General features: G+C 48.1%; 1 protein-coding gene across 4 annotated transcripts in view; it reads left to right on the top strand.

The window, feature by feature from the left end:
• Positions 1-23,734, top strand: part of RNF40 (ring finger protein 40) — a 239,402-nt gene that overhangs the window by 122,988 nt on the left and 92,680 nt on the right. For all 4 annotated transcript variants that reach the window (XM_069244386.1, XM_069244385.1, XM_069244388.1 and 1 more), the window contains exons 16-18: positions 16,354-16,566; positions 20,835-20,960; positions 21,260-21,400. In XM_069244386.1, the coding sequence (XP_069100487.1) occupies positions 16,354-16,566; positions 20,835-20,960; positions 21,260-21,400 (480 nt within the window). The remainder of the gene's footprint in view (positions 1-16,353; positions 16,567-20,834; positions 20,961-21,259; positions 21,401-23,734) is intronic.

The raw sequence follows: 23,734 nt of genomic DNA, 5'->3' as shown, positions 1-23,734 counted from the left end.
TTGTTGGTGGAATTCCAGCACAGACGCCTGTCTGCAATCATCAGTCCAGCATGGGATAATCTCTTCATCCCTCAGGAACTCTTGTCCGGTTCCAGGACTGCAGTGCTGACCTGATCTTCATCACCGTCGACCAACTCTTGCAAGTACAGCTGGGTGGGTAGTAGCCTCTACTCCTCCTGGACTCCACTGTGACTCTTGGACTTGGTCTCCTCTCTCCACAGGTCTTCCTCTCCAGGAATCCACCGCTGGTTTCTTGCAGTCTTGTCTTCTTTTCTTCTTTTCTTGCTCTTGGGTGGTTTGCGGAAATTCCAGTGATGCACTCCTGCTTTCCTGGTCGCTGGGGGTGGGGCTTGGGGTGTGGGGGGTACTGGGTTACTTACCTATGTGGTTTTCTAGTACTTCCAGCTCCCCTTTACACATTCTGCTTACCGGGAGGGAGGGGTCCTGTGTTCACATTCCATTTTTTTTAGCATATGGTTTGTGCTCTCCCGATGGTCACCATTGTCTAACTGCATTTGCACTGTTTTCTAACCTTTTCTATGCCTATTGCTGTTTACTAGTGTATATAATTAGTGTATTACTTACTTCCTATTGGAGGATTGCCTCTAGTATTTTGTGGTATTGTGTAATCAAAAATAAAGTGCTTTTATTTTTGTACAACTGAATGTTTTCTTTCGTGTGTGTAAGTGCTGTGTGACTACAGTGATTTTACATGAGCTTTGCATGTCTCCTAGCTAAGCCTTGGCTGCTCATTCACAGCTGCCTCTAGAGAGCCTGGGTTCTAGACACTGCCTACGCTTCACTAAGAGGGGATACCTGGACCTGGTAGGTACCCACCACACACCAGGCCAGCTTCCTACAATACTGAATTTAGGGGTTTTAGAGGTCCGTGGGGTAGTAGCTAATGGGCTACTGACCCTTGGGGTTACTATACCCCCTATATGAACACTTCCTGTGGGAAGTGGACATAACTCTGTCCCGGAATTGCTAAGTATGCCAACATCAAGATGGCTACTTCTGAAAAATCATGTCCACTGTAGAAGGCTGGTTCAGTATATAGTGTACACCTGTAGGTGGGGTACCCTGAACTTAGTCCAGGCCACGCTTAGTGATAGTGTAAGAGGTTTCTAATAACCAAAGCTCTCAAAGGGTATCTGTGGAGAGCAGCTAAGGCTTATCAGAGGGGGTGTATCCTAATTGTAATTAGGACAGTCAGTGATTTACACACAAGAAAGAACCACACCAAGTGTTAGAAAAATAAGGTTTTATTTATTAACACACAGGCACTAAACTAGCTGTGGTATATCTCCTAACTGTAGATATGCACATAAAATCTACTTCAGACGAGTAGGCAAAAGCATAAAATGACATGGGCCCCTATGGTGAGGGCTGAACCATATACTAAAAAAATGGGTTAAGAATTGTGTAACCAGACAAGACTAATACTCAAGGATCTTAAGGACTGGGGAAATACTAGAATACCAGAAGTAAGTAGCAAAGTTCCTCAGAAGCCCGTATGTAGAGGTGTTACTTAGTGTCGATGTTCATAGGATAACATGGGATAGTCACAGTTGGAAAAGGGTTACAGAAGGACCCTTGCTGGGGGACGCCAAGGAAACCCGGTGGGGCAAGAAAGGTTTGAGTGCCCCAGTCGTGGATATCCAGAGAAGTGAAGTACCTGCACCAGGGACCCCGGGTGCATATTGGTGAAGTTGTCAGAACCTCCCGCTGAAGTCAATGAGGACCTGGGCTGTCCAGATGCTGCAGTGACAAGTGGACCAAGTTGGAGGAACCCAGGCATGGATTTCAGACAAGGAGTACCTGAGGAAAGATGGGACAGAGTCCAGACCACCTGGATTCGTCCAGGTGGTGCAGGAGGGCAATGCCCGCCTTTCTTGTAAATGCTTCTCTGCTGGATGGTTATTGAGAAAAGGTGGCATCCAGGCGATGCAAATGGATCCCAGGAGTCGTCCACAAGCAGGTCCCATGCCATTCGTCAAATTGCAGAGGTGTCTGTGACCAGCAGGGCCACCAACAAGCAAGAGGAAAGATGCCTGAAGAGTTGCAGTAGATGGGGCCAGCAAGGTCCAAGGAACTCAACCGTCACAGTTAAGTCAGGGTCACCCTTAGCAGTGAGGAGAGCCAGCATGAATCGATGGAGACCCCAGGAGAACCCTCTGGCAACAGGGACTGGGAGTTGTGAGGAGGCCTCAGCAGCACAAAAAAGATGGATGCCCACATTGCAGGGAGGACATCAGTATTGGAGTTGTGTGATGCTTGAGGTTGGGGCTTCTTGGAGCTAGGAGGTCTTCGAACTGAAGAGCCAACAAGACTTGGTAAAGACAAACAGACGAGGTGCACATGGGTTGTGTTCCAGCAGTTCCAGCGAGGGACCACAGACTTCCTAGTTTCAGAGAAGACCGGTCAGACCCCTAGAGAGCCACAGAACCACCACCTGTTTTGCAGAGCCTGAAGGAGTCCGTGCAACAGCAGGATCCACAAACCAGTTGTTGACTTTCCTGTGGTTGCAGGGGAGTAATTCCTTCTCTCCAAGGGAGATTCCTCCTGGATGTCCATAGTATATGCAGAGTCCTGATGACTCTGGAGGATGCACAGCCACATAAGTTGCAGAGTCCTTGCAGTGCTGGGACAAAGTTGTAGTAAGAGCCCTCCTATAAGTTGCAGTCTTGTCTTGTCTTGGTTCCCGGCGAAGTCCAACAGCAGGTTCTGGTTGCAGAAGAGTCTTAAGACGAATCTTGTAGAGGAATCTGGGGTCCCACCTCAGAAAAGCCCTTAAGTAACCCAGGAAGGGAGTTGGACGACTACTGCATTGAACCACCTATCGGGGTGGGGGAGGGCTGTCAGGGATGGTAGTCCACTGGACTGGCCAGTCAGAGGCTCCCATGAGCCTCTGCTCATCTTGTTTCGAAGATGGCAGAGTCGAGTGGCCACCTGGCAGAGCCCTGGGTACCTCTCTAGGGAAGGAGCTCAACAAAGGGGGTGGTCACACCCCTGTACTGTGTGTGTTTCGTGCCCGAGCTGGAACCTTTGGTCTCCTGCACTGGAACAAACTAGTTTTGCAAGTAGGGCACCAAATATGCTCTTCAAAGCAGTCTGATGGCTCTCAGGAGCACCCCCACCCTAGCCAAGAGACACCTATTTTTAAAGGAAGGGTGGTAACACCTCTTCTCTACAGGAAATCCTTTGTTCTGCCTTCCCCTGCCCGAGTTAAGCTTAGCAGCAGGAGGACAGAACAGTGTCTGTGGTCGATGGCAGCACTGGCTTGCAAGTAGACTCTGCAAGGCTGCACAAGCAGACATTGTGATCCTGTGAGGCACCCCCAAAGTACATGGTATCATGCAACTAACAATAGAACCAGTGTAAGTGCATGATTCCAACATGTTTGATACCAAACGTTACTAGGTTCGGTGAAACCATTATGTAGTTGGACATCTGGTGATGACCAGTGTTGATTAAATACCTTAAAATGGTTTCCTCACACTTACAAAGCCCAGAAAATTAAGTCTAGGGTTTGTAGGGGTACCCTCACACTCCGAACCATGCACTTTGCCCTTGGGCTGAAGGGCCTACCCTTATAGGGTCAGAAGTGCAGTGACTGCGTGTAGGAAGTTGGCTCTGTATGTGCTATTTCAAAGTAAGGAATAGCATGCACAGAGTCCAAGGGTTCCCCTTAGAGGTAAAATAGTGGTAAAAATAGATAATACTAATGCTCTATTTTGTGGTAGTGTGGTCGAGCAGTAGGCTTATCCAAGGAGTAGTGTTAAGCATTTGTTGTACATACACATAGACAATAAATGAGGTACACACACTCAGAGACAAATCCAGCCAATAGGTTTTTATATAGAAAAATATATTTTCTTAGTTTATTTTAAGAACCACAGGTTCAAATTCTACATGTAATATCTCATTCGAAAGGTATTGCAGGTAAGTACTTTAGGAACTTCAAATCATCAAAATTGCATGTATACTTTTCAAGTTATTCATAAATAGCTGTTTTAAAAGTGGACACTTAGTGCAATTTTCACAGTTCCTAGGGGAGGTAAGTATTTGTTAGGTTAACCAGGTAAGTAAGGCACTTACAGGGCTTAGTTCTTGGTCCAAGGTAGCCCACCGTTGGGGGTTCAGAGCAACCCCAAAGTCACCACACCAGCAGCTCAGGGCCGGTCAGGTGCAGAGTTCAAAGTGGTGCCCAAAACACATAGGCTAGAATGGAGAGAAGGGGGTGCCCCGGTTCCGGTCTGCTTGCAGGTAAGTACCCGCGTCTTCGGAGGGCAGACCAGGGGGGTTTTGTAGGGCACCGGGGGGGACACAAGTCCACACAGAAATTTCACCCTCAGCGGCGCGGGGGCGGCCGGGTGCAGTGTAGAAACAAGCGTCGGGTTCGCAATGTTAGTCTATGAGAGATCTCGGGATCTCTTCAGCGCTGCAGGCAGGAAAGGGGGGGATTCCTCGGGGAAACCTCCACTTGGGCAAGGGAGAGGGACTCCTGGGGGTCACTTCTCCAGTGAAAGTTCGGTCCTTCAGGTCCTGGGGGCTGCGGGTGCAGGGTCTCTCCCAGGCGTCGGGACTTTGGATTCAAAGAGTCGCGGTCAGGGGAAGCCTCGGGATTCCCTCTGCAGGCGGCGCTGTGGGGGCTCAGGGGGGACAGATCTTGGTACTCACAGTATCAGAGTAGTCCTGGGGTCCCTCCTGAGGTGTTGGATCGCCACCAGCCGAGTCGGGGTCGCCGGGTGCAGTGTTGCAAGTCTCACGATTCTTGCGGGGAGCTTGCAGGGTTCTTTAAAGCTGCTGGAAACAAAGTTGCAGCTTTTCTTGGAGCAGGTCCGCTGTCCTCGGGAGTTTCTTGTCTTTTCGAAGCAGGGGCAGTCCTCAGAGGATGTCGAGGTCGCTGGTCCCTTTGGAAGGCGTCGCTGGAGCAGGATCTTTGGAAGGCAGGAGACAGGCCGGTGAGTTTCTGGAGCCAAGGCAGTTGTCGTCTTCTGGTCTTCCGCTGCAGGGGTTTTCAGCTGGGCAGTCCTTCTTCTTGTAGTTGCAGGAATCTAATTTTCTAGGGTTCAGGGTAGCCCTTAAATACTAAATTTAAGGGCGTGTTTAGGTCTGGGGGGTTAGTAGCCAATGGCTACTAGCCCTGAGGGTGGGTACACCCTCTTTGTGCCTCCTCCCAAGGGGAGGGGGTCACAATCCTAACCCTATTGGGGGAATCCTCCATCTGCAAGATGGAGGATTTCTAAAAGTTAGAGTCACTTCAGCTCAGGACACCTTAGGGGCTGTCCTGACTGGCCAGTGACTCCTCCTTGTTTTTCTCCTTATTTTCTCCGGCCTTGCCGCCAAAAGTGGGGCCTGGCCGGAGGGGGCGGGCAACTCCACTAGCTGGAGTGTCCTGCTGGGTTGGCACAAAGGAGGTGAGCCTTTGAGGCTCACCGCCAGGTGTGACAATTCCTGCCTGGGGGAGGTGTTAGCATCTCCACCCAGTGCAGGCTTTGTTACTGGCCTCAGAGTGATAAAGGCACTCTCCCCATGGGGCCAGCAACATGTCTCGGTTTGTGGCAGGCTGCTAAAACTAGTCAGCCTACACAGATAGTCGGTTAAGTTTCAGGGGGCACCTCTAAGGTGCCCTCTGGGGTGTATTTTACAATAAAATGTACACTGGCATCAGTGTGCATTTATTGTGCTGAGAAGTTTGATACCAAACTTCCCAGTTTTCAGTGTAGCCATTATGGGGCTGTGGAGTTCGTGTTTGACAAACTCCCAGACCATATACTCTTATGGCTACCCTGCACTTACAATGTCTAAGGTTTTGTTTAGACACTGTAGGGGTACCATGCTCATGCACTGGTACCCTCACCTATGGTATAGTGCACCCTGCCTTAGGGCTGTAAGGCCTGCTAGAGGGGTGTCTTACCTATACTGCATAGGCAGTGAGAGGCTGGCATGGCACCCTGAGGGGAGTGCCATGTCGACTTACTCGTTTTGTCCTCACTAGCACACACAAGCTGGCAAGCAGGGTGTCTGTGCTGAGTGAGAGGTCTCCAGGGTGGCATAAGACATGCTGCAGCCCTTAGAGACCTTCCTTGGCATCAGGGCCCTTGGTACTAGAAGTACCAGTTACAAGGGACTTATCTGGATGCCAGGGTCTGCCAATTGTGGATACAAAAGTACAGGTTAGGGAAAGAACACTGGTGCTGGGGCCTGGTTAGCAGGCCTCAGCACACTTTCAATTGTAAACATAGCATCAGCAAAGGCAAAAAGTCAGGGGGCAACCATGCCAAGGAGGCATTTCCTTACACAACCCCCCCCCAAACGAAAGAGGATGAGACTAACCTTTCCCAAGAGAGTCTTCATTTTCTAAGTGGAAGAACCTGGAAAGGCCATCTGCATTGGCATGGGCAGTCCCAGGTCTGTGTTCCACTATAAAGTCCATTCCCTGTAGGGAGATGGACCACCTCAACAGTTTAGGATTTTCACCTTTCATTTGCATCAGCCATTTGAGAGGTCTGTGGTCAGTTTGAACTAGGAAGTGAGTCCCAAAGAGGTATGGTCTCAGCTTCTTCAGGGACCAAACCACAGCAAAGGCCTCCCTCTCAATGGCACTCCAACGCTGCTCCCTGGGGAGTAACCTCCTGCTAATGAAAGCAACAGGCTGGTCAAGGCCATCATCATTTGTTTGGGACAAAACTGCCCCTATCCCATGTTCAGAGGCATCAGTCTGCACAATGAACTGCTTAGAATAATCTGGAGCTTTTAGAACTGGTGCTGAGCACATTGCCTGTTTCAGGGTGTCAAAGGCCTGTTGGCATTCTACAGTCCAGTTCACTTTCTTGGGCATTTTCTTGGAGGTGAGTTCAGTGAGGGCTGTCACAATGGATCCATATCCCTTCACAAACCTCCTGTAATACCCAGTCAAGCCAAGGAATGCCCTGACTTGAGTCTGGGTTTTTGGAGCTACCCAGTCCAGAATAGTCTGGATCTTGGGTTGGAGTGGCTGAACTTGGCCTCCACCTACAAGGTGTCCCAAGTAAACCACAGTTCCCTGCCCTATCTGGCATTTGGATGCCTTGATAGAGAGGCCTGCAGATTGCAGAGCCTTCAAAACCTTCTTCAGGTGGACCAGGTGATCCTGCCAGGTGGAGCTAAAGACAGCAATATCATCAAGATAAGCTGTGCTAAAGGACTCCAAGCCAGCAAGGACTTGATTCACCAACCTTTGGAAGGTGGCAGGGGCATTCTTTAAACCAAAGGGCATAACAGTAAACTGATAATGCCCATCAGGTGTGGAGAATGCTGTTTTCTCTTTTGCTCCAGGTGCCATTTTTATTTGCCAGTACCCTGCTGTAAAGTCAAAGGTACTTAAGAATTTGGCAGCACCTAATTTGTCTATGAGCTCATCAGCTCTTGGAATTGGATGAGCATCTGTCTTGGTGACAGAATTGAGCCCTCTGTAGTCCACACAAAACCTCATCTCTTTCTTTCCATCTTTGGTGTGAGGTTTGGGGACTAAGACCACTGGGCTAGCCCAGGGGCTGTCAGAGCGCTCAATTACTCCCAATTCCAGCATCTTGTGGACTTCCACCTTGATGCTTTCCTTAACATGGTCAGATTGTCTAAAGATTTTGTTCTTGACAGGCATGCTGTCTCCTGTGTCCACATCATGGGTACACAGGTGTGTCTGACCAGGGGTTAAGGAGAAGAGTTCAGGAAACTGTTGTAGGACTCTCCTACAATCAGCTTGCTGTTGGCCAGAGAGGGTGTCTGAGTAGATCACTCCATCTACTGTGCCATCTTTTGGGTCGGATGACAGAAGATCAGGGAGAGGTTCACTCTCTGCCTCCTGATCCTCATCTGTTACCATCAACAGATTGACATCAGCCCTGTCGTGGAAGAGCTTAAGGCGGTTTACATGGATCACCCTCTTGGGGCTCCTGCTTGTGCCCAGGTCCACCAGGTAGGTGACCTGACTCTTCCTTTCTAGTACTGGGTAAGGGCCACTCCATTTGTCCTGGAGTGCCCTGGGAGCCACAGGCTCCAGAACCCAGACTTTCTGCCCTGGTTGGAACTCCACCAGTGCAGCCTTTTGGTCATACCAAAACTTCTGGAGCTGTTGGCTGGCCTCAAGGTTTTTGGTTGCCTTTTCCATGTACTCTGCCATTCTAGAGCGAAGGCCAAGTACATAGTCCACTATGTCCTGTTTAGGCTCATGGAGAGGTCTCTCCCAGCCTTCTTTAACAAGGGCAAGTGGTCCCCTTACAGGATGACCAAACAGAAGTTCAAAGGGTGAGAATCCTACTCCCTTCTGTGGCACCTCTCTGTAAGCGAAAAGCAGACATGGCAAGAGGACATCCCATCTCCTTTTGAGCTTTTCTGGGAGCCCCATGATCATGCCTTTAAATGTCTTGTTGAATCTCTCAACCAAGCCATTAGTTTGTGGATGGTATGGTGTAGTGAATTTATAAGTCACTCCACACTCATTCCACATGTGCTTTAGGTATGCTGACATGAAGTTGGTACCTCTGTCAGACACCACCTCCTTAGGGAAACCCACTCTGGTAAAGATACCAATGAGGGCCTTGGCTACTGCAGGGGCAGTAGTCGACCTAAGGGGAATAGCTTCAGGATACCTGGTAGCATGATCCACTACTACCAGGATATACATATTTCCTGAGGCTGTGGGAGGTTCTAGTGGACCAACTATGTCCACACCCACTCTTTCAAAGGGCACCCCCACCACTGGAAGTGGAATGAGGGGGGCCTTTGGATGCCCACCTGTCTTACCACTGGCTTGACAGGTGGGGCAGGAGAGGCAAAACTCCTTAACCATGTTGGACATATTGGGCCAGTAGAAGTGGTTGACTAACCTCTCCCACGTCTTGGTTTGTCCCAAATGTCCAGCAAGGGGAATGTCATGGGCCAATGTTAGGATGAACTTCCTGAACAGCTGAGGCACTACCACTCTCCTAGTGGCACCAGGTTTGGGGTCTCTGGCCTCAGTGTACAGGAGTCCATCTTCCCAATAGACCCTATGCGTTCCATTCTTCTTGCCTTTGGACTCTTCAGCAGCTTGCTGCCTAAGGCCTTCAAGAGAGGGACAGGTTTCTTGTCCCTTACACAGCTCCTCCCTTGAGGGTCCCCCTGGGCCTAAGAGCTCAACCTGATAAGGTTCAAGCTCCAAAGGCTCAGTTCCCTCAGAGGGCAGAACTTCTTCCTGAGAAGAGAGGTTCCCTTTCTTTTGCTGTGTTGCAGTTGGTTTCCCAACTGACTTTCCTTTCCTCTTGGTAGGCTGGGCCATTCTTCCAGACTCCAGCTCTACTTGTTCACCCTGTGCCTTGCACTGTGCTCTTGTTTTCACACACACCAGTTCAGGGATACCCAGCATTGCTGCATGGGTTTTTAGTTCTACCTCAGCCCATGCTGAGGACTCCAGGTCATTTCCAAGCAGACAGTCCACTGGGATATTTGAGGAGACCACCACCTGTTTCAGGCCATTGACCCCTCCCCATTCTAAAGTAACCATTGCCATGGGATGTACTTTTCTCTGATTGTCAGCGTTGGTGACTGTGTAAGTTTTTCCAGTCAGGTATTGGCCAGGGGAAACCAGTTTCTCTGTCACCATGGTGACACTGGCACCTGTATCCCTCAGGCCCTCTATTCTAGTCCCATTAATTAAGAGTTGCTGTCTGTATTTTTGCATGTTAGGCGGCCAGACAGCTAGTGTGGCTAAATCCACCCCACCCTCAGAAACTAGAGTAGCTTCAGTGTGGACCCTGATTTGCTCTGGGCACACTGTTGATCCCACTTGGAGACTAGCCATCCCAGTGTTACCTGGATGGGAGTTTGGAGTGGAACCTTTCTTGGGACAGGCCTTGTCTCCAGTTTGGTGTCCATGCTGTTTACAGCTATGACACCAGGCCTTTTTGGGATCAAAGTTTTTACCCTTGTACCCATTGTTTTGTGAAGAGGTTCTGGGCCCACCCTCCTGTGCAGGTTTTTGGGGGCCTGTAGAAGACTCTTTACTATTTTTAGTTTTGGTTGTCTCATCACCCTTCCCCTGGGGAGTCTTTGTGACCCCTTTCTTTTGGTCACCCCCTGTTGAAGTCTTGGACACCCTTGTCTTGACCCAATGGTCCGCCTTCTTTCCCAATTCTTGGGGAGAAATTGGTCCTAGGTCTACCAGATGCTGATGCAGTTTATCATTGAAACAATTACTTAACAGGTGTTCTTTCACAAATAAATTGTACAGCCCATCATAATTACTTACACCACTGCCTTGAATCCAACCATCTAGTGTTTTCACTGAGTAGTCTACAAAGTCAACCCAGGTCTGGCTCGAGGATTTTTGAGCCCCCCTGAATCTAATCCTATACTCCTCAGTGGAGAATCCAAAGCCCTCAATCAGGGTACCCTTCATGAGGTCATAAGATTCTGCATCTTGTCCAGAGAGTGTGAGGAGTCTATCCCTACACTTTCCTGTGAACATTTCCCAAAGGAGAGCACCCCAGTGAGATCTGTTCACTTTTCTGGTTACACAAGCCCTCTCAAAAGCTGTGAACCATTTGGTGATGTCATCACCATCTTCATATTTAGTTACAATCCCTTTAGGGATTTTCAACATGTCAGGAGAATCTCTGACCCTATTTATGTTGCTGCCACCATTGATGGGTCCTAGGCCCATCTCTTGTCTTTCCCTCTCTATGGCTAGGATCTGTCTTTCCAAAGCCAATCTTTTGGCCATCCTGGCTAACTGGATGTCCTCTTCACTGGGGCTATCCTCAGTGATTTCAGAGGTGTTGGTCTCTCCTGTGAGGGAACCAGCATCTCTGACTATTATTTTAGGAGTCAGGGTTTGAGGGACCCTGTTCTCCCTAGATAGGACTGGTAGGGGGGAATTTTCCTCCAAGTCACTATCCTCTTCCTCTGAGTTGCCACCCTCAGAGGGGTTGGCCTTTTCAAACTCTGCCAAAAGCTCCTGGAGCTGTATTTTGGTAGGTTTGGGGCCCATTGTTATTTTCTTTATTTTACAGAGTGACCTTAGCTCCCTCATCTTAAGATGGAGGTAAGGTGTGGTGTCGAGTTCCACCACAGTCACATCTGTGCTAGACATTTTGCTTCTAAAAGTTGGAATACTTTTTAAGAATCTACAACTGGTTCTAGAATCTAATTCAAACTTTTACAAACTTTTAAACTCTAAAAGAAATGCTAAACAGGATCTAACACAAGGCCCTAGCAGGTCTTTTAAGAATTTAGAAAACTTTTCAAATTGCAAAAATCAATTTCTAATGACAATTTTGGAATTTGTCGTGTGATCAGGTATTGGCTGAGTAGTCCAGCAAATGCAAAGTCTTGTACCCCACCGCTGATCCACCAATGTAGGAAGTTGGCTCTGTATGTGCTATTTCAAAGTAAGGAATAGCATGCACAGAGTCCAAGGGTTCCCCTTAGAGGTAAAATAGTGGTAAAAATAGATAATACTAATGCTCTATTTTGTGGTAGTGTGGTCGAGCAGTAGGCTTATCCAAGGAGTAGTGTTAAGCATTTGTTGTACATACACATAGACAATAAATGAGGTACACACACTCAGAGACAAATCCAGCCAATAGGTTTTTATATAGAAAAATATATTTTCTTAGTTTATTTTAAGAACCACAGGTTCAAATTCTACATGTAATATCTCATTCGAAAGGTATTGCAGGTAAGTACTTTAGGAACTTCAAATCATCAAAATTGCATGTATACTTTTCAAGTTATTCATAAATAGCTGTTTTAAAAGTGGACACTTAGTGCAATTTTCACAGTTCCTAGGGGAGGTAAGTATTTGTTAGGTTAACCAGGTAAGTAAGGCACTTACAGGGCTTAGTTCTTGGTCCAAGGTAGCCCACCGTTGGGGGTTCAGAGCAACCCCAAAGTCACCACACCAGCAGCTCAGGGCCGGTCAGGTGCAGAGTTCCAAGTGGTGCCCAAAACACATAGGCTAGAATGGAGAGAAGGGGGTGCCCCGGTTCCGGTCTGCTTGCAGGTAAGTACCCGCGTCTTCGGAGGGCAGACCAGGGGGGTTTTGTAGGGCACCGGGGGGGACACAAGTCCACACAGAAATTTCACCCTCAGCGGCGCGGGGGCGGCCGGGTGCAGTGTAGAAACAAGCGTCGGGTTCGCAATGTTAGTCTATGAGAGATCTCGGGATCTCTTCAGCGCTGCAGGCAGGAAAGGGGGGGATTCCTCGGGGAAACCTCCACTTGGGCAAGGGAGAGGGACTCCTGGGGGTCACTTCTCCAGTGAAAGTTCGGTCCTTCAGGTCCTGGGGGCTGCGGGTGCAGGGTCTCTCCCAGGCGTCGGGACTTTTTAATTCAAAGAGTCGCGGTCAGGGGAAGCCTCGGGATTCCCTCTGCAGGCGGCGCTGTGGGGGCTCAGGGGGGACAGATCTTGGTACTCACAGTATCAGAGTAGTCCTGGGGTCCCTCCTGAGGTGTTGGATCGCCACCAGCCGAGTCGGGGTCGCCGGGTGCAGTGTTGCAAGTCTCACGATTCTTGCGGGGAGCTTGCAGGGTTCTTTAAAGCTGCTGGAAACAAAGTTGCAGCTTTTCTTGGAGCAGGTCCGCTGTCCTCGGGAGTTTCTTGTCTTTTCGAAGCAGGGGCAGTCCTCAGAGGATGTCGAGGTCGCTGGTCCCTTTGGAAGGCGTCGCTGGAGCAGGATCTTTGGAAGGCAGGAGACAGGCCGGTGAGTTTCTGGAGCCAAGGCAGTTGTCGTCTTCTGGTCTTCCGCTGCAGGGGTTTTCAGCTGGGCAGTCCTTCTTCTTGTAGTTGCAGGAATCTAATTTTCTAGGGTTCAGGGTAGCCCTTAAATACTAAATTTAAGGGCGTGTTTAGGTCTGGGGGGTTAGTAGCCAATGGCTACTAGCCCTGAGGGTGGGTACACCCTCTTTGTGCCTCCTCCCAAGGGGAGGGGGTCACAATCCTAACCCTATTGGGGGAATCCTCCATCTGCAAGATGGAGGATTTCTAAAAGTTAGAGTCACTTCAGCTCAGGACACCTTAGGGGCTGTCCTGACTGGCCAGTGACTCCTCCTTGTTTTTCTCCTTATTTTCTCCGGCCTTGCCGCCAAAAGTGGGGCCTGGCCGGAGGGGGCGGGCAACTCCACTAGCTGGAGTGTCCTGCTGGGTTGGCACAAAGGAGGTGAGCCTTTGAGGCTCACCGCCAGGTGTGACAATTCCTGCCTGGGGGAGGTGTTAGCATCTCCACCCAGTGCAGGCTTTGTTACTGGCCTCAGAGTGATAAAGGCACTCTCCCCATGGGGCGGGCAACATGTCTCGGTTTGTGGCAGGCTGCTAAAACTAGTCAGCCTACACAGATAGTCGGTTAAGTTTCAGGGGGCACCTCTAAGGTGCCCTCTGGGGTGTATTTTACAATAAAATGTACACTGGCATCAGTGTGCATTTATTGTGCTGAGAAGTTTGATACCAAACTTCCCAGTTTTCAGTGTAGCCATTATGGGGCTGTGGAGTTCGTGTTTGACAAACTCCCAGACCATATACTCTTATGGCTACCCTGCACTTACAATGTCTAAGGTTTTGTTTAGACACTGTAGGGGTACCATGCTCATGCACTGGTACCCTCACCTATGGTATAGTGCACCCTGCCTTAGGGCTGTAAGGCCTGCTAGAGGGGTGTCTTACCTATACTGCATAGGCAGTGAGAGGCTGGCATGGCACCCTGAGGGGAGTGCCATGTCGACTTACTCGTTTTGTCCTCACTAGCACACACAAGCTGGCAAGCAGGGTGTCTGTGCTGAGTGAGAGGTCTCCAGGGTGGCATAAGACATGCTGCAGCCCTTAGAGACCTTCCTTGGCATCAGGGCCCTTGGTACTAGAAGTACCAGTTACAAGGGACTTATCTGGATGCCAGGGTCTGCCAATTGTGGATACAAAAGTACAGGTTAGGGAAAGAACACTGGTGCTGGGGCCTGGTTAGCAGGCCTCAGCACACTTTCAATTGTAAACATAGCATCAGCAAAGGCAAAAAGTCAGGGGGCAACCATGCCAAGGAGGCATTTCCTTACACTGCGGTATAAGGTAAACTATATATTAGGGGTAAAAGGTGCATGCACTATTTCACACAGGCTGCAATTGCAGATCTGTAGACACAGTTTGCTTGGGCTCCCATGGGTGCATAATACATGCTGCAACCCATGGGGGACCCCTGGTGTGTCATTTCCCTGGGTACCTTAGTACCATATTCCAGGGACTTACAGGGGTACACCAGTATGCCAATTGTGGGGTGTAAGAAATACCAACCAAATTTAGGGAGGAGAGAACACAAACACTGGGATCCTGGTTACCAGGATCGCAGTGCATTACAGTCAAAACACACTGACACCAGGCAAAACGTGGTGGCAGCCATGTCAGAAAGATCCTACTTTCCTACATCCACATTGCAGTAGCCCACCTTAGGGGTGGTACTAGCTTGGGGGTAGCACGCCTACCTGACTAGCTCATTTTCTCACCTGTCCAGATGCCAAATGGGGTCTGGACAGGGGGATGGCTTCGTTTCCTGTGAGGGGAGCCAGATTGGCATTTCCAAGTTGGCAGCCCTCTGAGGTTTGCCGCCTTAGGAAGGCTTATCAGTAGTCATACTGTGGGAGGGAGTGTTAAACCCTCTTCCCGGACAGACTTTTGTTCTGGACCTCCTGAGAGCAGAGGGCTTTCACCCTAGGGATCCAGAATGGTGTCTCAGTGGCAGACTGGCAGAAATTGGTCAGCGAGCACATCAAAGGCTGTTAAGATTTCAGGGGACACCTCTAAAGTGCCCTCTGGGTGCATGTATTGGTAAATCCAACACTCAGTGTGGGTTCAGCAATATGAGATGTTCAATACCAACATCCCTATCTTCAGTGAAGCCATCATATAGCTGGGGAACTCGTATTGACAAGCACCCAGCACATGCATTTAAAATGGCTTCCCTGGTCACTTACTGTGTCTGATTGACAAAGACATAGCAAGGGCATATCGGCTTGTGCCGATATGCCCTCACATGTAATATAAGGCTGTAAGGCCTGCTAGAAGGGGTTACTTGGATATATTGCAGTGTTAGGGGACATGGAACACATGCTATGTGCCATGTTATGTTTTCACTTTTGTGTGTGCCAAGGCATGCAGCCTGCAGTGACAGCCTGCCATGTGATTGGTGAGGAATCACTTAGGGTGGACAATTGGTGCTGCAGCCCTTGCGGATCCTTTTTGGTAATCCAGGCCGTAGTTACCAAGGGTACCATTTACTAGGGACTTACATTGGGGGCTAAAGGTTTTGCTGATTGGATTACTGTGCATTTCTGGGAAAGAGATCTGGCACTGGGACCTGGTTAGCAGGAACCCAGTGTACCAGGTAAAATGTGGGGTTTAACCATGTCAAAAGAGGCACTATCCTACAATGTGGTCAGGAAGAGGTCTGGGAGACTGATGGTATCTGAACCCGTTTGGGATAGAGAAGTATAGGAGGAAAGTGAGGGATAGAGATGCATATAGGAAGGACCAGAGCATGAAATCAACAAAGGAGAGAAGCAAAGGATGAAGACTGGTTGCAGATGTAAAGGGGTGGGAGGGTAGTAATTGCATAGTAAAGGGAGAGTGAGAATGAGAAATGGAAGAGAGTATGAAGGAAACCAAGGCTGAACAAGTTTTCACTGATGCATATAGTTTGCAGTGGAAGGTAGGGAAAGGTAGAGAGAAGCGTGCTAACGGATAATGAGTGGTGATAGTGAGTGAAGAAGCAGTTGAGAAATAATGAAACTCTGGTCATGGAAACTTGGCAATCAGAAAAAGCTTGGTTTATGTAGCTCTGTAATGTGGTGTACAGAAATGTGAGGGCTCTTGCTGTCTTATACATATTCTAATCCTAAGGCTGTTTCCACTCCAGATTCCACCTTTTTATCATCTCTGCTCCCTAGTAAAGCAAAACCGTAAATGGCTACATTGTTCAGGACACACTGCAGACATCCTGGGGACTCAGCCAGAGGCATATTCTGGTTACTGTTTACCTCACTGGGTCATTTGGGTCTACTTGTTCTCTCCCAGTAGCTCTTCTCGGCCAGTGCTATGTTGTTAATGAATATAACTGCTTCTGAGGACTTGTATGCCTTCCATGACCCAGCCAATGTCTTCTTACCAGTGAATGCTTGATGTTTCCTGCTGCACCAGACTCTCCTCTCTATCATTCCTTATAAAGCTGTATTGCTATAGGATCCTGGACATCAGTTAATGAGCAAAACACAATTTTAACTCCATGATCGCTCTCTTTCTCCCCTTTATTTCCTTCTTTCCTTTGCCCTCTTGTACCTCCTTTTCCCTTAGGAGGAAGAGGCCTTGCTTTCAGAGATGGATGTGACAGGTCAGGCATTTGAGGACATGCAGGAGCAGAATATGCGGTTGATGCAGCAGCTGCGTGAGAAAGACGATGCCAACTTCAAGCTCATGTCCGAGCGCATCAAATCCAACCAGATTCACAAGCTGCTGCGAGAGGAGAAGGATGAGTTGGCTGATCAGGTGTTGGCCCTTAAGTCACAGGTGTGTATAGCCTGAGTGAGGTGCTGAAGTCCAATGAAAAGACAAATTGACTTCTATCAAATGAAATCTCCCTTGTGTTATGAATTTGTTTTCCATAACCTCAAGCATGAACCTGAGAAACAAAGGATCACCCAAGCCTGCCTGGAAATTCTCCCAAACATAAAGTGCCTTGATGGTCTTCATGGTTTGAGAAACCCCACTACATGTTTTGAGCCCTTGGCTAAGTTCACCTTGTTTGAAGTACTTGCGTAAAATGCCTATATATTGCTTGAGGAAGACCTGATTCTCCCCCATTGTTTATACATCTAAAAAGAGAACAACTGACCAGTCGTCGTTATCCTGACACATGAAGAAATGCTTAGTACTGGCCACAACAATATACTGAGCCTATCGCTCCCTCCTGAGCTCAAGGCAATATATCAATGCATATTTTACATTTTAATGAGTTAAAATCGGGTGTACAATTAGACCAAGGAGACATCTTAGCACCTCCTCAGTTTAGTTCAGAGTTCAATACTTAGGGCTCTGGGAGCTATCTAGTCTGCTTTTTAGCCAGATAATTGGGTGTAATTCCCTAATTTTTGCTGAGGCTACCTAAATCAACTTTTTGCTACTTACCTGTAACCTCAAAACCAAAATATGTAACACACTACTTGGTCACATGATTACCCACGAATTCCATAATTAGCCTAGAACCAATATTGCATTACTTATTTCCCTTAGTCTACTTCTGAACATTACGTCTCTTTCCCATCTTCTTGCCCCCTGCCCTCTTTAGTGCCTTTACATTGTGGTTGTAGGAAAGTAGCCTCTTTTTAGCATAGTTACCTCCACTTTTTGCCTGTTTTCAGTGTGTTTTGACTGTGTTTACTGGGATCCTGCTAACCAGGACCCGAGTGACTATGCTCTCTTCCTTTAATTTTGGTTGCTTGGAACAAACACACCCCACATTTGGCATACTGTTGCCCCCTTATAAATCCCTAGTATATGGTACCCAGGGCATTGGGGCAACTGAGGTCCCCCATGGGCTGCAGTATTTATTATGCCACCCATCGGGAGCCCATGCAAAGGGTATCTTCAGGCCTGCCATTGCAGCCACTGTGAAAGGTTGCATGCACCCTTTTCACTACAGGTCACTGCACCAGGTCACTGTAGGTCACCCCTATGGTAGGCTCGGCTAGCCAGAGGGCAGCGTGCAAGTACCTGTGTGTGTGTGTGTGTGTGGGCACCCCTGCATGAGCAGAGGTACTCCTACGAACTCCAGCTTCATTTTCATGGACTTCGTGAGTGCGGGGATGCCATTTTATGCGTGTACTGGACATAGGTCACTACCTATGTCCAGCTACATAATGGTAACTTCAAACTCAGCCATGATTGGTATCAAACATGTCGGAATCATACCCTAATACTGTTGCCAGTATTGGCAGAATGATTCCATGTACTCTGGGGGCTCCTTAGAGGACCCCCAGCATTGCTCCTACAGCTTTCTGGGGTTTTCCAGGCAGCCCACGTTGCTGCCACCCCTCAGACAGGTTTCTGCCTTCCTGCTGCTTGAGCAGCTCAAGCCCAGGAAGGCAGAACAAAGGATTTCCGTTGGCAGAGGTGGGTAACACCCTCTCCATTTGGAAATATGTGTTATGTGGCTTGGGAGGGGTAGCCTCCCCAGGCATGCTTTGAAGGGCACATTTGGTGCCCTCTGTGCATAAACCAGTCTGCACCGGTTCAGGGACCTCCAGTTTCTGCTCTGGCACGAAACTGGACAATGGAAAGGGGTGTGACCACTCCCCTGTCCATCACCGCCCCAGTGGTGGTGCCCAGAGATCCTCCAGCGGGTCCCTTCATTCTGCCATCTTGAATCCAAGGGTGGCAGAGGCCTCTGGGAGCATCTAAGTGGCCAGGTCAGGCATGTGACGTCAGAGCCCCCTCCTGATAGATGGTCACCTGGCTAGGTGACCAGTCCCCATTCCAGTGCTATTTAGGGTCTCCCTCTTGGGTGGGTCCTGAGATTTGACTTGAAAGATTCCAGCAGGACTCCTTTGCAACCTCTACTTCAACTTCTGGCCACTGAAACCTTGACTGGACCTTCCAGGAACCGGCACTCTGCATCAGTGACGAAGACTCTGCTTGCAACATTATTTCCACGGCTCCTTCCAGCTTCTGCAACACTTAACCGGCTGTGCATCCTCTGAGGGCAACAAGTCTTCAGCCTATACGAGAAGGAAGAAGGAATCTCCCTTGGAATAAAGGAGTCACTCACCTACGTCCGCAAGCACCAACTGCAATGACGACTGGCTGCGTGGATCTCCTCTCATCCTGAGCTACGTGAATCCTGCGTCACAGGCGGTGGTCTGGAGTGGTCCCCTTGGTCCTCTCTACCAGCTTTGGGGGCAGTAAGCCCTTGCCTTCCCACACAGGACAGTACCGCTATGCACCGCCATGTCTCTTGCAACTACCAAGCCTTTTTGGCATCTCCTCCAAGTGATCTTCAGGTTCCATCTAGCCCCTGCTGCCTTCTCTGCAACGCACAGCCCTCTGCGTGCTTCTCCTCCGGCTTGCAACCCTTCTTCAGTTGTGCTGCATGGCCTTCTCTGTGACTCCTGTGTCCTCTTCCAGCGGGTCTCCCTTTTCTTCTGTGGACTCTGTCTTGCTGAGGGTCCCCTGAGACTTTCCCTTGTGGGTTGAATCCTCCTGGACCTTGCTGGTCCCCAGCAGCTCCACTTGTGCTTCATCACTACTTCTGCCTTTGTCAAGGCTTGTTGTTTGGCTTTTTCATGCCACTGACCAAATGCAAACTTCCATCTGGCGTTGTGAGATCAACTGCATCCTCCAGGTACTCTTCACTGACTCCAGAGCTGTATTGCTGACCCTGTTCGTCCTACCGTCGACCAACTCCTGCAACCACAGACTGGTGGGCACTGTTCCTGCCCCATCGGACATTTCTGTGGCTTCTGGACTTGGTTTCCTTCTTCCACAGGTCTTTGTCTTCAGGAATCCAGCCCTGGTTTCTTGCAGTCTTGTCTTGAATGTTGCATTATCTTCTTTTTAGTCCTTTCTGCTGGTTTGGGGAAAATCTAGTAACTTACTCATTTCTTCCTGGTCGCTGGGGGGAGGGCACTGTGGTACTTAACGTTTGAGGTTTTCTAGTCCCCCCAGCTCCCCTCTACAGATTCCACTTACCTGAGTGGGGGTCCTGCATTGCCATTCCATTTTTTTAGTATATGGCTTGGGCTCCCCCTAGGGTCACTATTCGCTATTGCACTGTTTTCTATTGGTTTTTTAATGCCTATTTCTGATTACTAGTGTACATATCTAGTGTGTTACCTCCTGTTGGAAGGTTGCCTCTCTAGTACTTTTTGGTAATTGTGTCACTAAAATAAAGTGCCTTTATTTTTGTACAACTGAGTGTTTTCTTTCATGTGTGTAAGTGCTGTGTGACTACAGTGGTATTGCATGAGCTCTGCATGTCTCCTAGATAAGCCTTGGCTGCTCATCCACAGCTGTCTCTAGAGAGCCTGGCTTCTAAACACTGCCTACACTACACTAATATGGGATACCTGGAACTGGTAAAAGGTGCAAGTACCTTAGGTACCCACCACACACCAGGCCAGCTTCCTACAGTGGTCTACTCCAAATGTTGTTTGTACCTAACCTTTTCACCACCTCTGCCACTGATAATATTACTCTGGATGTGATAAAAATGGGCTACTTTAGCAGTGTAATTGTCCTTGTCCCAGATGCCATTTTAGCGCAGGTAGAGATGCCAGTGTCCTGGTCTAGGTCAAATTACCACCTTTTTGACTATTTACTCTCAATATTGTTATACTTGAGCAGTTCTACCTGTGATGAACTCAAAATCCATATGGTGTTGCCTAAAATATGATCCTAAACATATTTATTCTGTTCACCCAGTAGGTGTTAGATTTCGTTTAGTTAAGCCCTAGGAACAGAGTCATACTATGGGGAAGCTGGTGTTCTCTGAAACGTTTCTGATCTTACTAGAGTTTGTTTGCTTATTTAGTCATTGGAACAGAGGTGATAGAAAAAATAATACAGTGTATCGAGAGTGATATATATCCGAATCGGAGTTATTTACTAGAAGCCTTTTAATTAAAACACTTGTTAACATGCATCCAAGGGCTCTCAGTCTGATGTCGGGTTTGGCATGCTTTTGCGGCATTCGATTTAGGGCTCCAGGTTACTAAATGTCATGGTGGGCTCTTAGATATTCAGATTGTGAACTCTCTTCTGATGTTAGTGTTGTGTTTCAGGTGGATTCTCAGCTGTTGGTGGTGCAGAAGCTGGAAGAAAAGGAGCGTGTTTTACAGGGGAATCTGTGTTCCATCGAAAAAGAGCTGACATTGCGCACTCAAGCACTGGAGCTCAATAAGAGGAAGGTGGTACACCCAAAAACATTTTATTCTCCTTTCAGCTAATGCCCTACCTTCTCCTTTCATTGCAGCACAAGTTATATCCTGTGTAACTAGTACCTGGCTGGTTACTGCTCTCTAGGTCTGTGTGTTGCTCATGCTTCCTCTCTCTCCCAAAAGACTGTGTAAATGCACCACATCTGCTGTCTTTGACTCCTGCTCTTTAACCACTTTTCCATGTTCTGTCCTTCAGGTATTGGAAAGAAGTTAATTCTATAAAACATATCTTCTTTTTCTAAAATATTTCTCCCATTTCCCTTCCTCAGGCAGTAGAAGCGGCACAACTCTCAGAGGACTTGAAGGTGCAGCTGGAGCACGTACAGTGCAGACTGAAAGAGATTCAGACGTTCATGTCTGAGAACCGGACAGCCAAAGAGAAGGAGTCTTTTAATCTGAAGAGGGCACAGGTAATGATGGCTCTTCCCCTCTGATGGACCCGGGAGGAGTACAAGTATAGACATGCTAACACTTCGGCATAATCTCTTGAAGAGCGCACTTGTGTGGGCACATAAACCCTCCCTTGTTTTCTTGAATAGAGCACAGACAAGGATATGCTTGTGCATCTCCTCCCACACAATGTAGGTATGTAGAGGGCAGTATGGACATACTAGCACCCTTCAAATCTCTTGGGAGAAATACTGTGATTTTCCCTTGTTTTGCAGCTTCAATCTGTTAATCATTCCTATACGGTTTATCTCGTGGTTGGTTCTGAATTCCGTCTAGTATCTGTTTTTTTGTGTAAGTGTGCGCTGGCCATAGACTTGCTGAGAAGGACTCTGACATCGATCTAAAAGCCACGATGCACTGTACCTTAACACCATCTTCAGATTCCATTTTCTTGATGTTTTGGTTGAGAAGCATGCCTACCAGTTTGAGAAAAAGCAAATTGCTATATATGAAGATTAGAAAACCTAGACCTTGCTCTGAAACCTTTACTCAGGCCTCATGACCATCATGATTCTTCAGCACTAAAGATTCTTTGGCAAAATCGAACATATAAATATACGTTGAGAAATTATCTCTATAAAATAAATTGACTTTCTTTTAATACCAGTATTCCAATGAAAGGTAAATGCTGGAGAGGCAAGCACTTACTTTTTCATGAAATACTTGCCCCAGGGTCAGACTCTGTTGGTTCTTGTTTTTACCTTCCAGTATCTGAATATGAACATCTGTAACTCATTTTTAGATAAGGATGAATTACAAACAGGAGATACTTTTGAGAGTTCATCGAGGTACTTCATTGTCTATTTCGTATGAGGCCATACCCTACCCGCAGTTCGCTTGTATGGTGTTGAAATGGAACAAGGCATATGTTTCTTGAGGTGGGATATAACACCATAAGTGAATACACTACAGTGTCATGCCAAGTATTCAACCAATACAAACCTATTTCTTTGCACTATAAGCCTACTTCTCTACACTGTGTGTGTGTGTGTGTGTGTCTGTGTGTGTGTCTGTGTGTGTACAAGATATATTTATTCCCGGAATTCTCACCTGGTGATTAAAGCAAGTTCATTAAACATTCTTAGTGCATCAGTGCTCTTGTCCAACATGCTGGCCTTGGGAAACATCCATTCCCTTCCCCAGGGTGATATGGAAAATTTTGATCTAACAACCTCAGTGGTCCGTGCACATATAAGTAAAATATATTTTACAACATTTTTCATTGCCCTCATTAGCTGTTCCTGTTTAGATCATCGTTAAGAATTATTTAGCATGGATTTCTATGCGTAGGATCTGCAACCTCTTCCCTTGTCCTCATTCTACAAGCCCTCTTAAATGCTGAGAACCATTTGGTGATGGTATCACTTCCCTCATATTTGGGTACAATCCCTTAAGGGATTTTATGGTCAAAAGCTACTTCTTTCTCCCTAAGTAAGCTTTTGCTACCATCAGAAATGGGTCCTAGGCCCATCTCCATTCTTTCTATTGCTAAGATTTTGGCCTGAAGGGCCACCCTCTTGGCTAGGCTGTCCAGTCCCCTGCCTGGATCCTCTAGCACTTCTCTGGGCCTGAAGGAGCCTGTCTGACCTCCAGGTACAGTTTTAGGGGCGTGATTTCTACTGTTATCCTCTTCCTCTGGAGCAGTGGAAGGGGCACCTTCCTCAGGAGCACTGTTGTCAGGCTCTTCACTGACTTAGGTCATCCTCCGGACCCTCCTCAGTGTTTTCTGGGCGTGTCTGGGCCCTATCAAACTCAGAAAGCAACTCCTGGAGGTCGGCTTTAGGTGGTCGAGGCCCAGTTACAATTGTGCAAGCCTTACAGAGTTCCTTTAGGTGCTTCAAACTAAGGGCCTCATTTACTAAGAAGTGGTGCGGCGTTGCGCCAAAGTTAGCAGCACCGCGCTGCGTCAATTCAGAAACGCAGGGATGCCCTGTATTTAATACAATATGGTGCACTCCTGTGTTTTCTTTAGCACTGGCGCTAAAATTATCTGCCTGGTGCCAGCGCAGGCACCTTTGCACCATAGTGCAAGGGTGCCTGCGTTTCAGGGAATGATTGTTTATGTTCAGGAAGTGACACCTTCCTGCACATACACAATCAGTAATGGCGATTTGCTAGTCCTATGTGCACACACAGAAAAAGCAAAAACGAGAATTAAAAAAGTATTCCTCCTCGTTGCGCCATGCTAACACCACAGCTGGCGCTGCCTCAGGTTTACGAATCCTCGTAAATCCGAGGAAGTGTCAAAATGCAATGGATGTTGCAGTTGGACGCCCACAGCAAGACCCATTGCA

The sequence above is a fragment of the Pleurodeles waltl genome, chromosome 7 (assembly GCF_031143425.1).
Source record: "Pleurodeles waltl isolate 20211129_DDA chromosome 7, aPleWal1.hap1.20221129, whole genome shotgun sequence".
Lineage (NCBI taxonomy): Eukaryota > Metazoa > Chordata > Amphibia > Caudata > Salamandridae > Pleurodeles > Pleurodeles waltl.
This window is presented reverse-complemented; position numbering and strand designations above follow the sequence as displayed.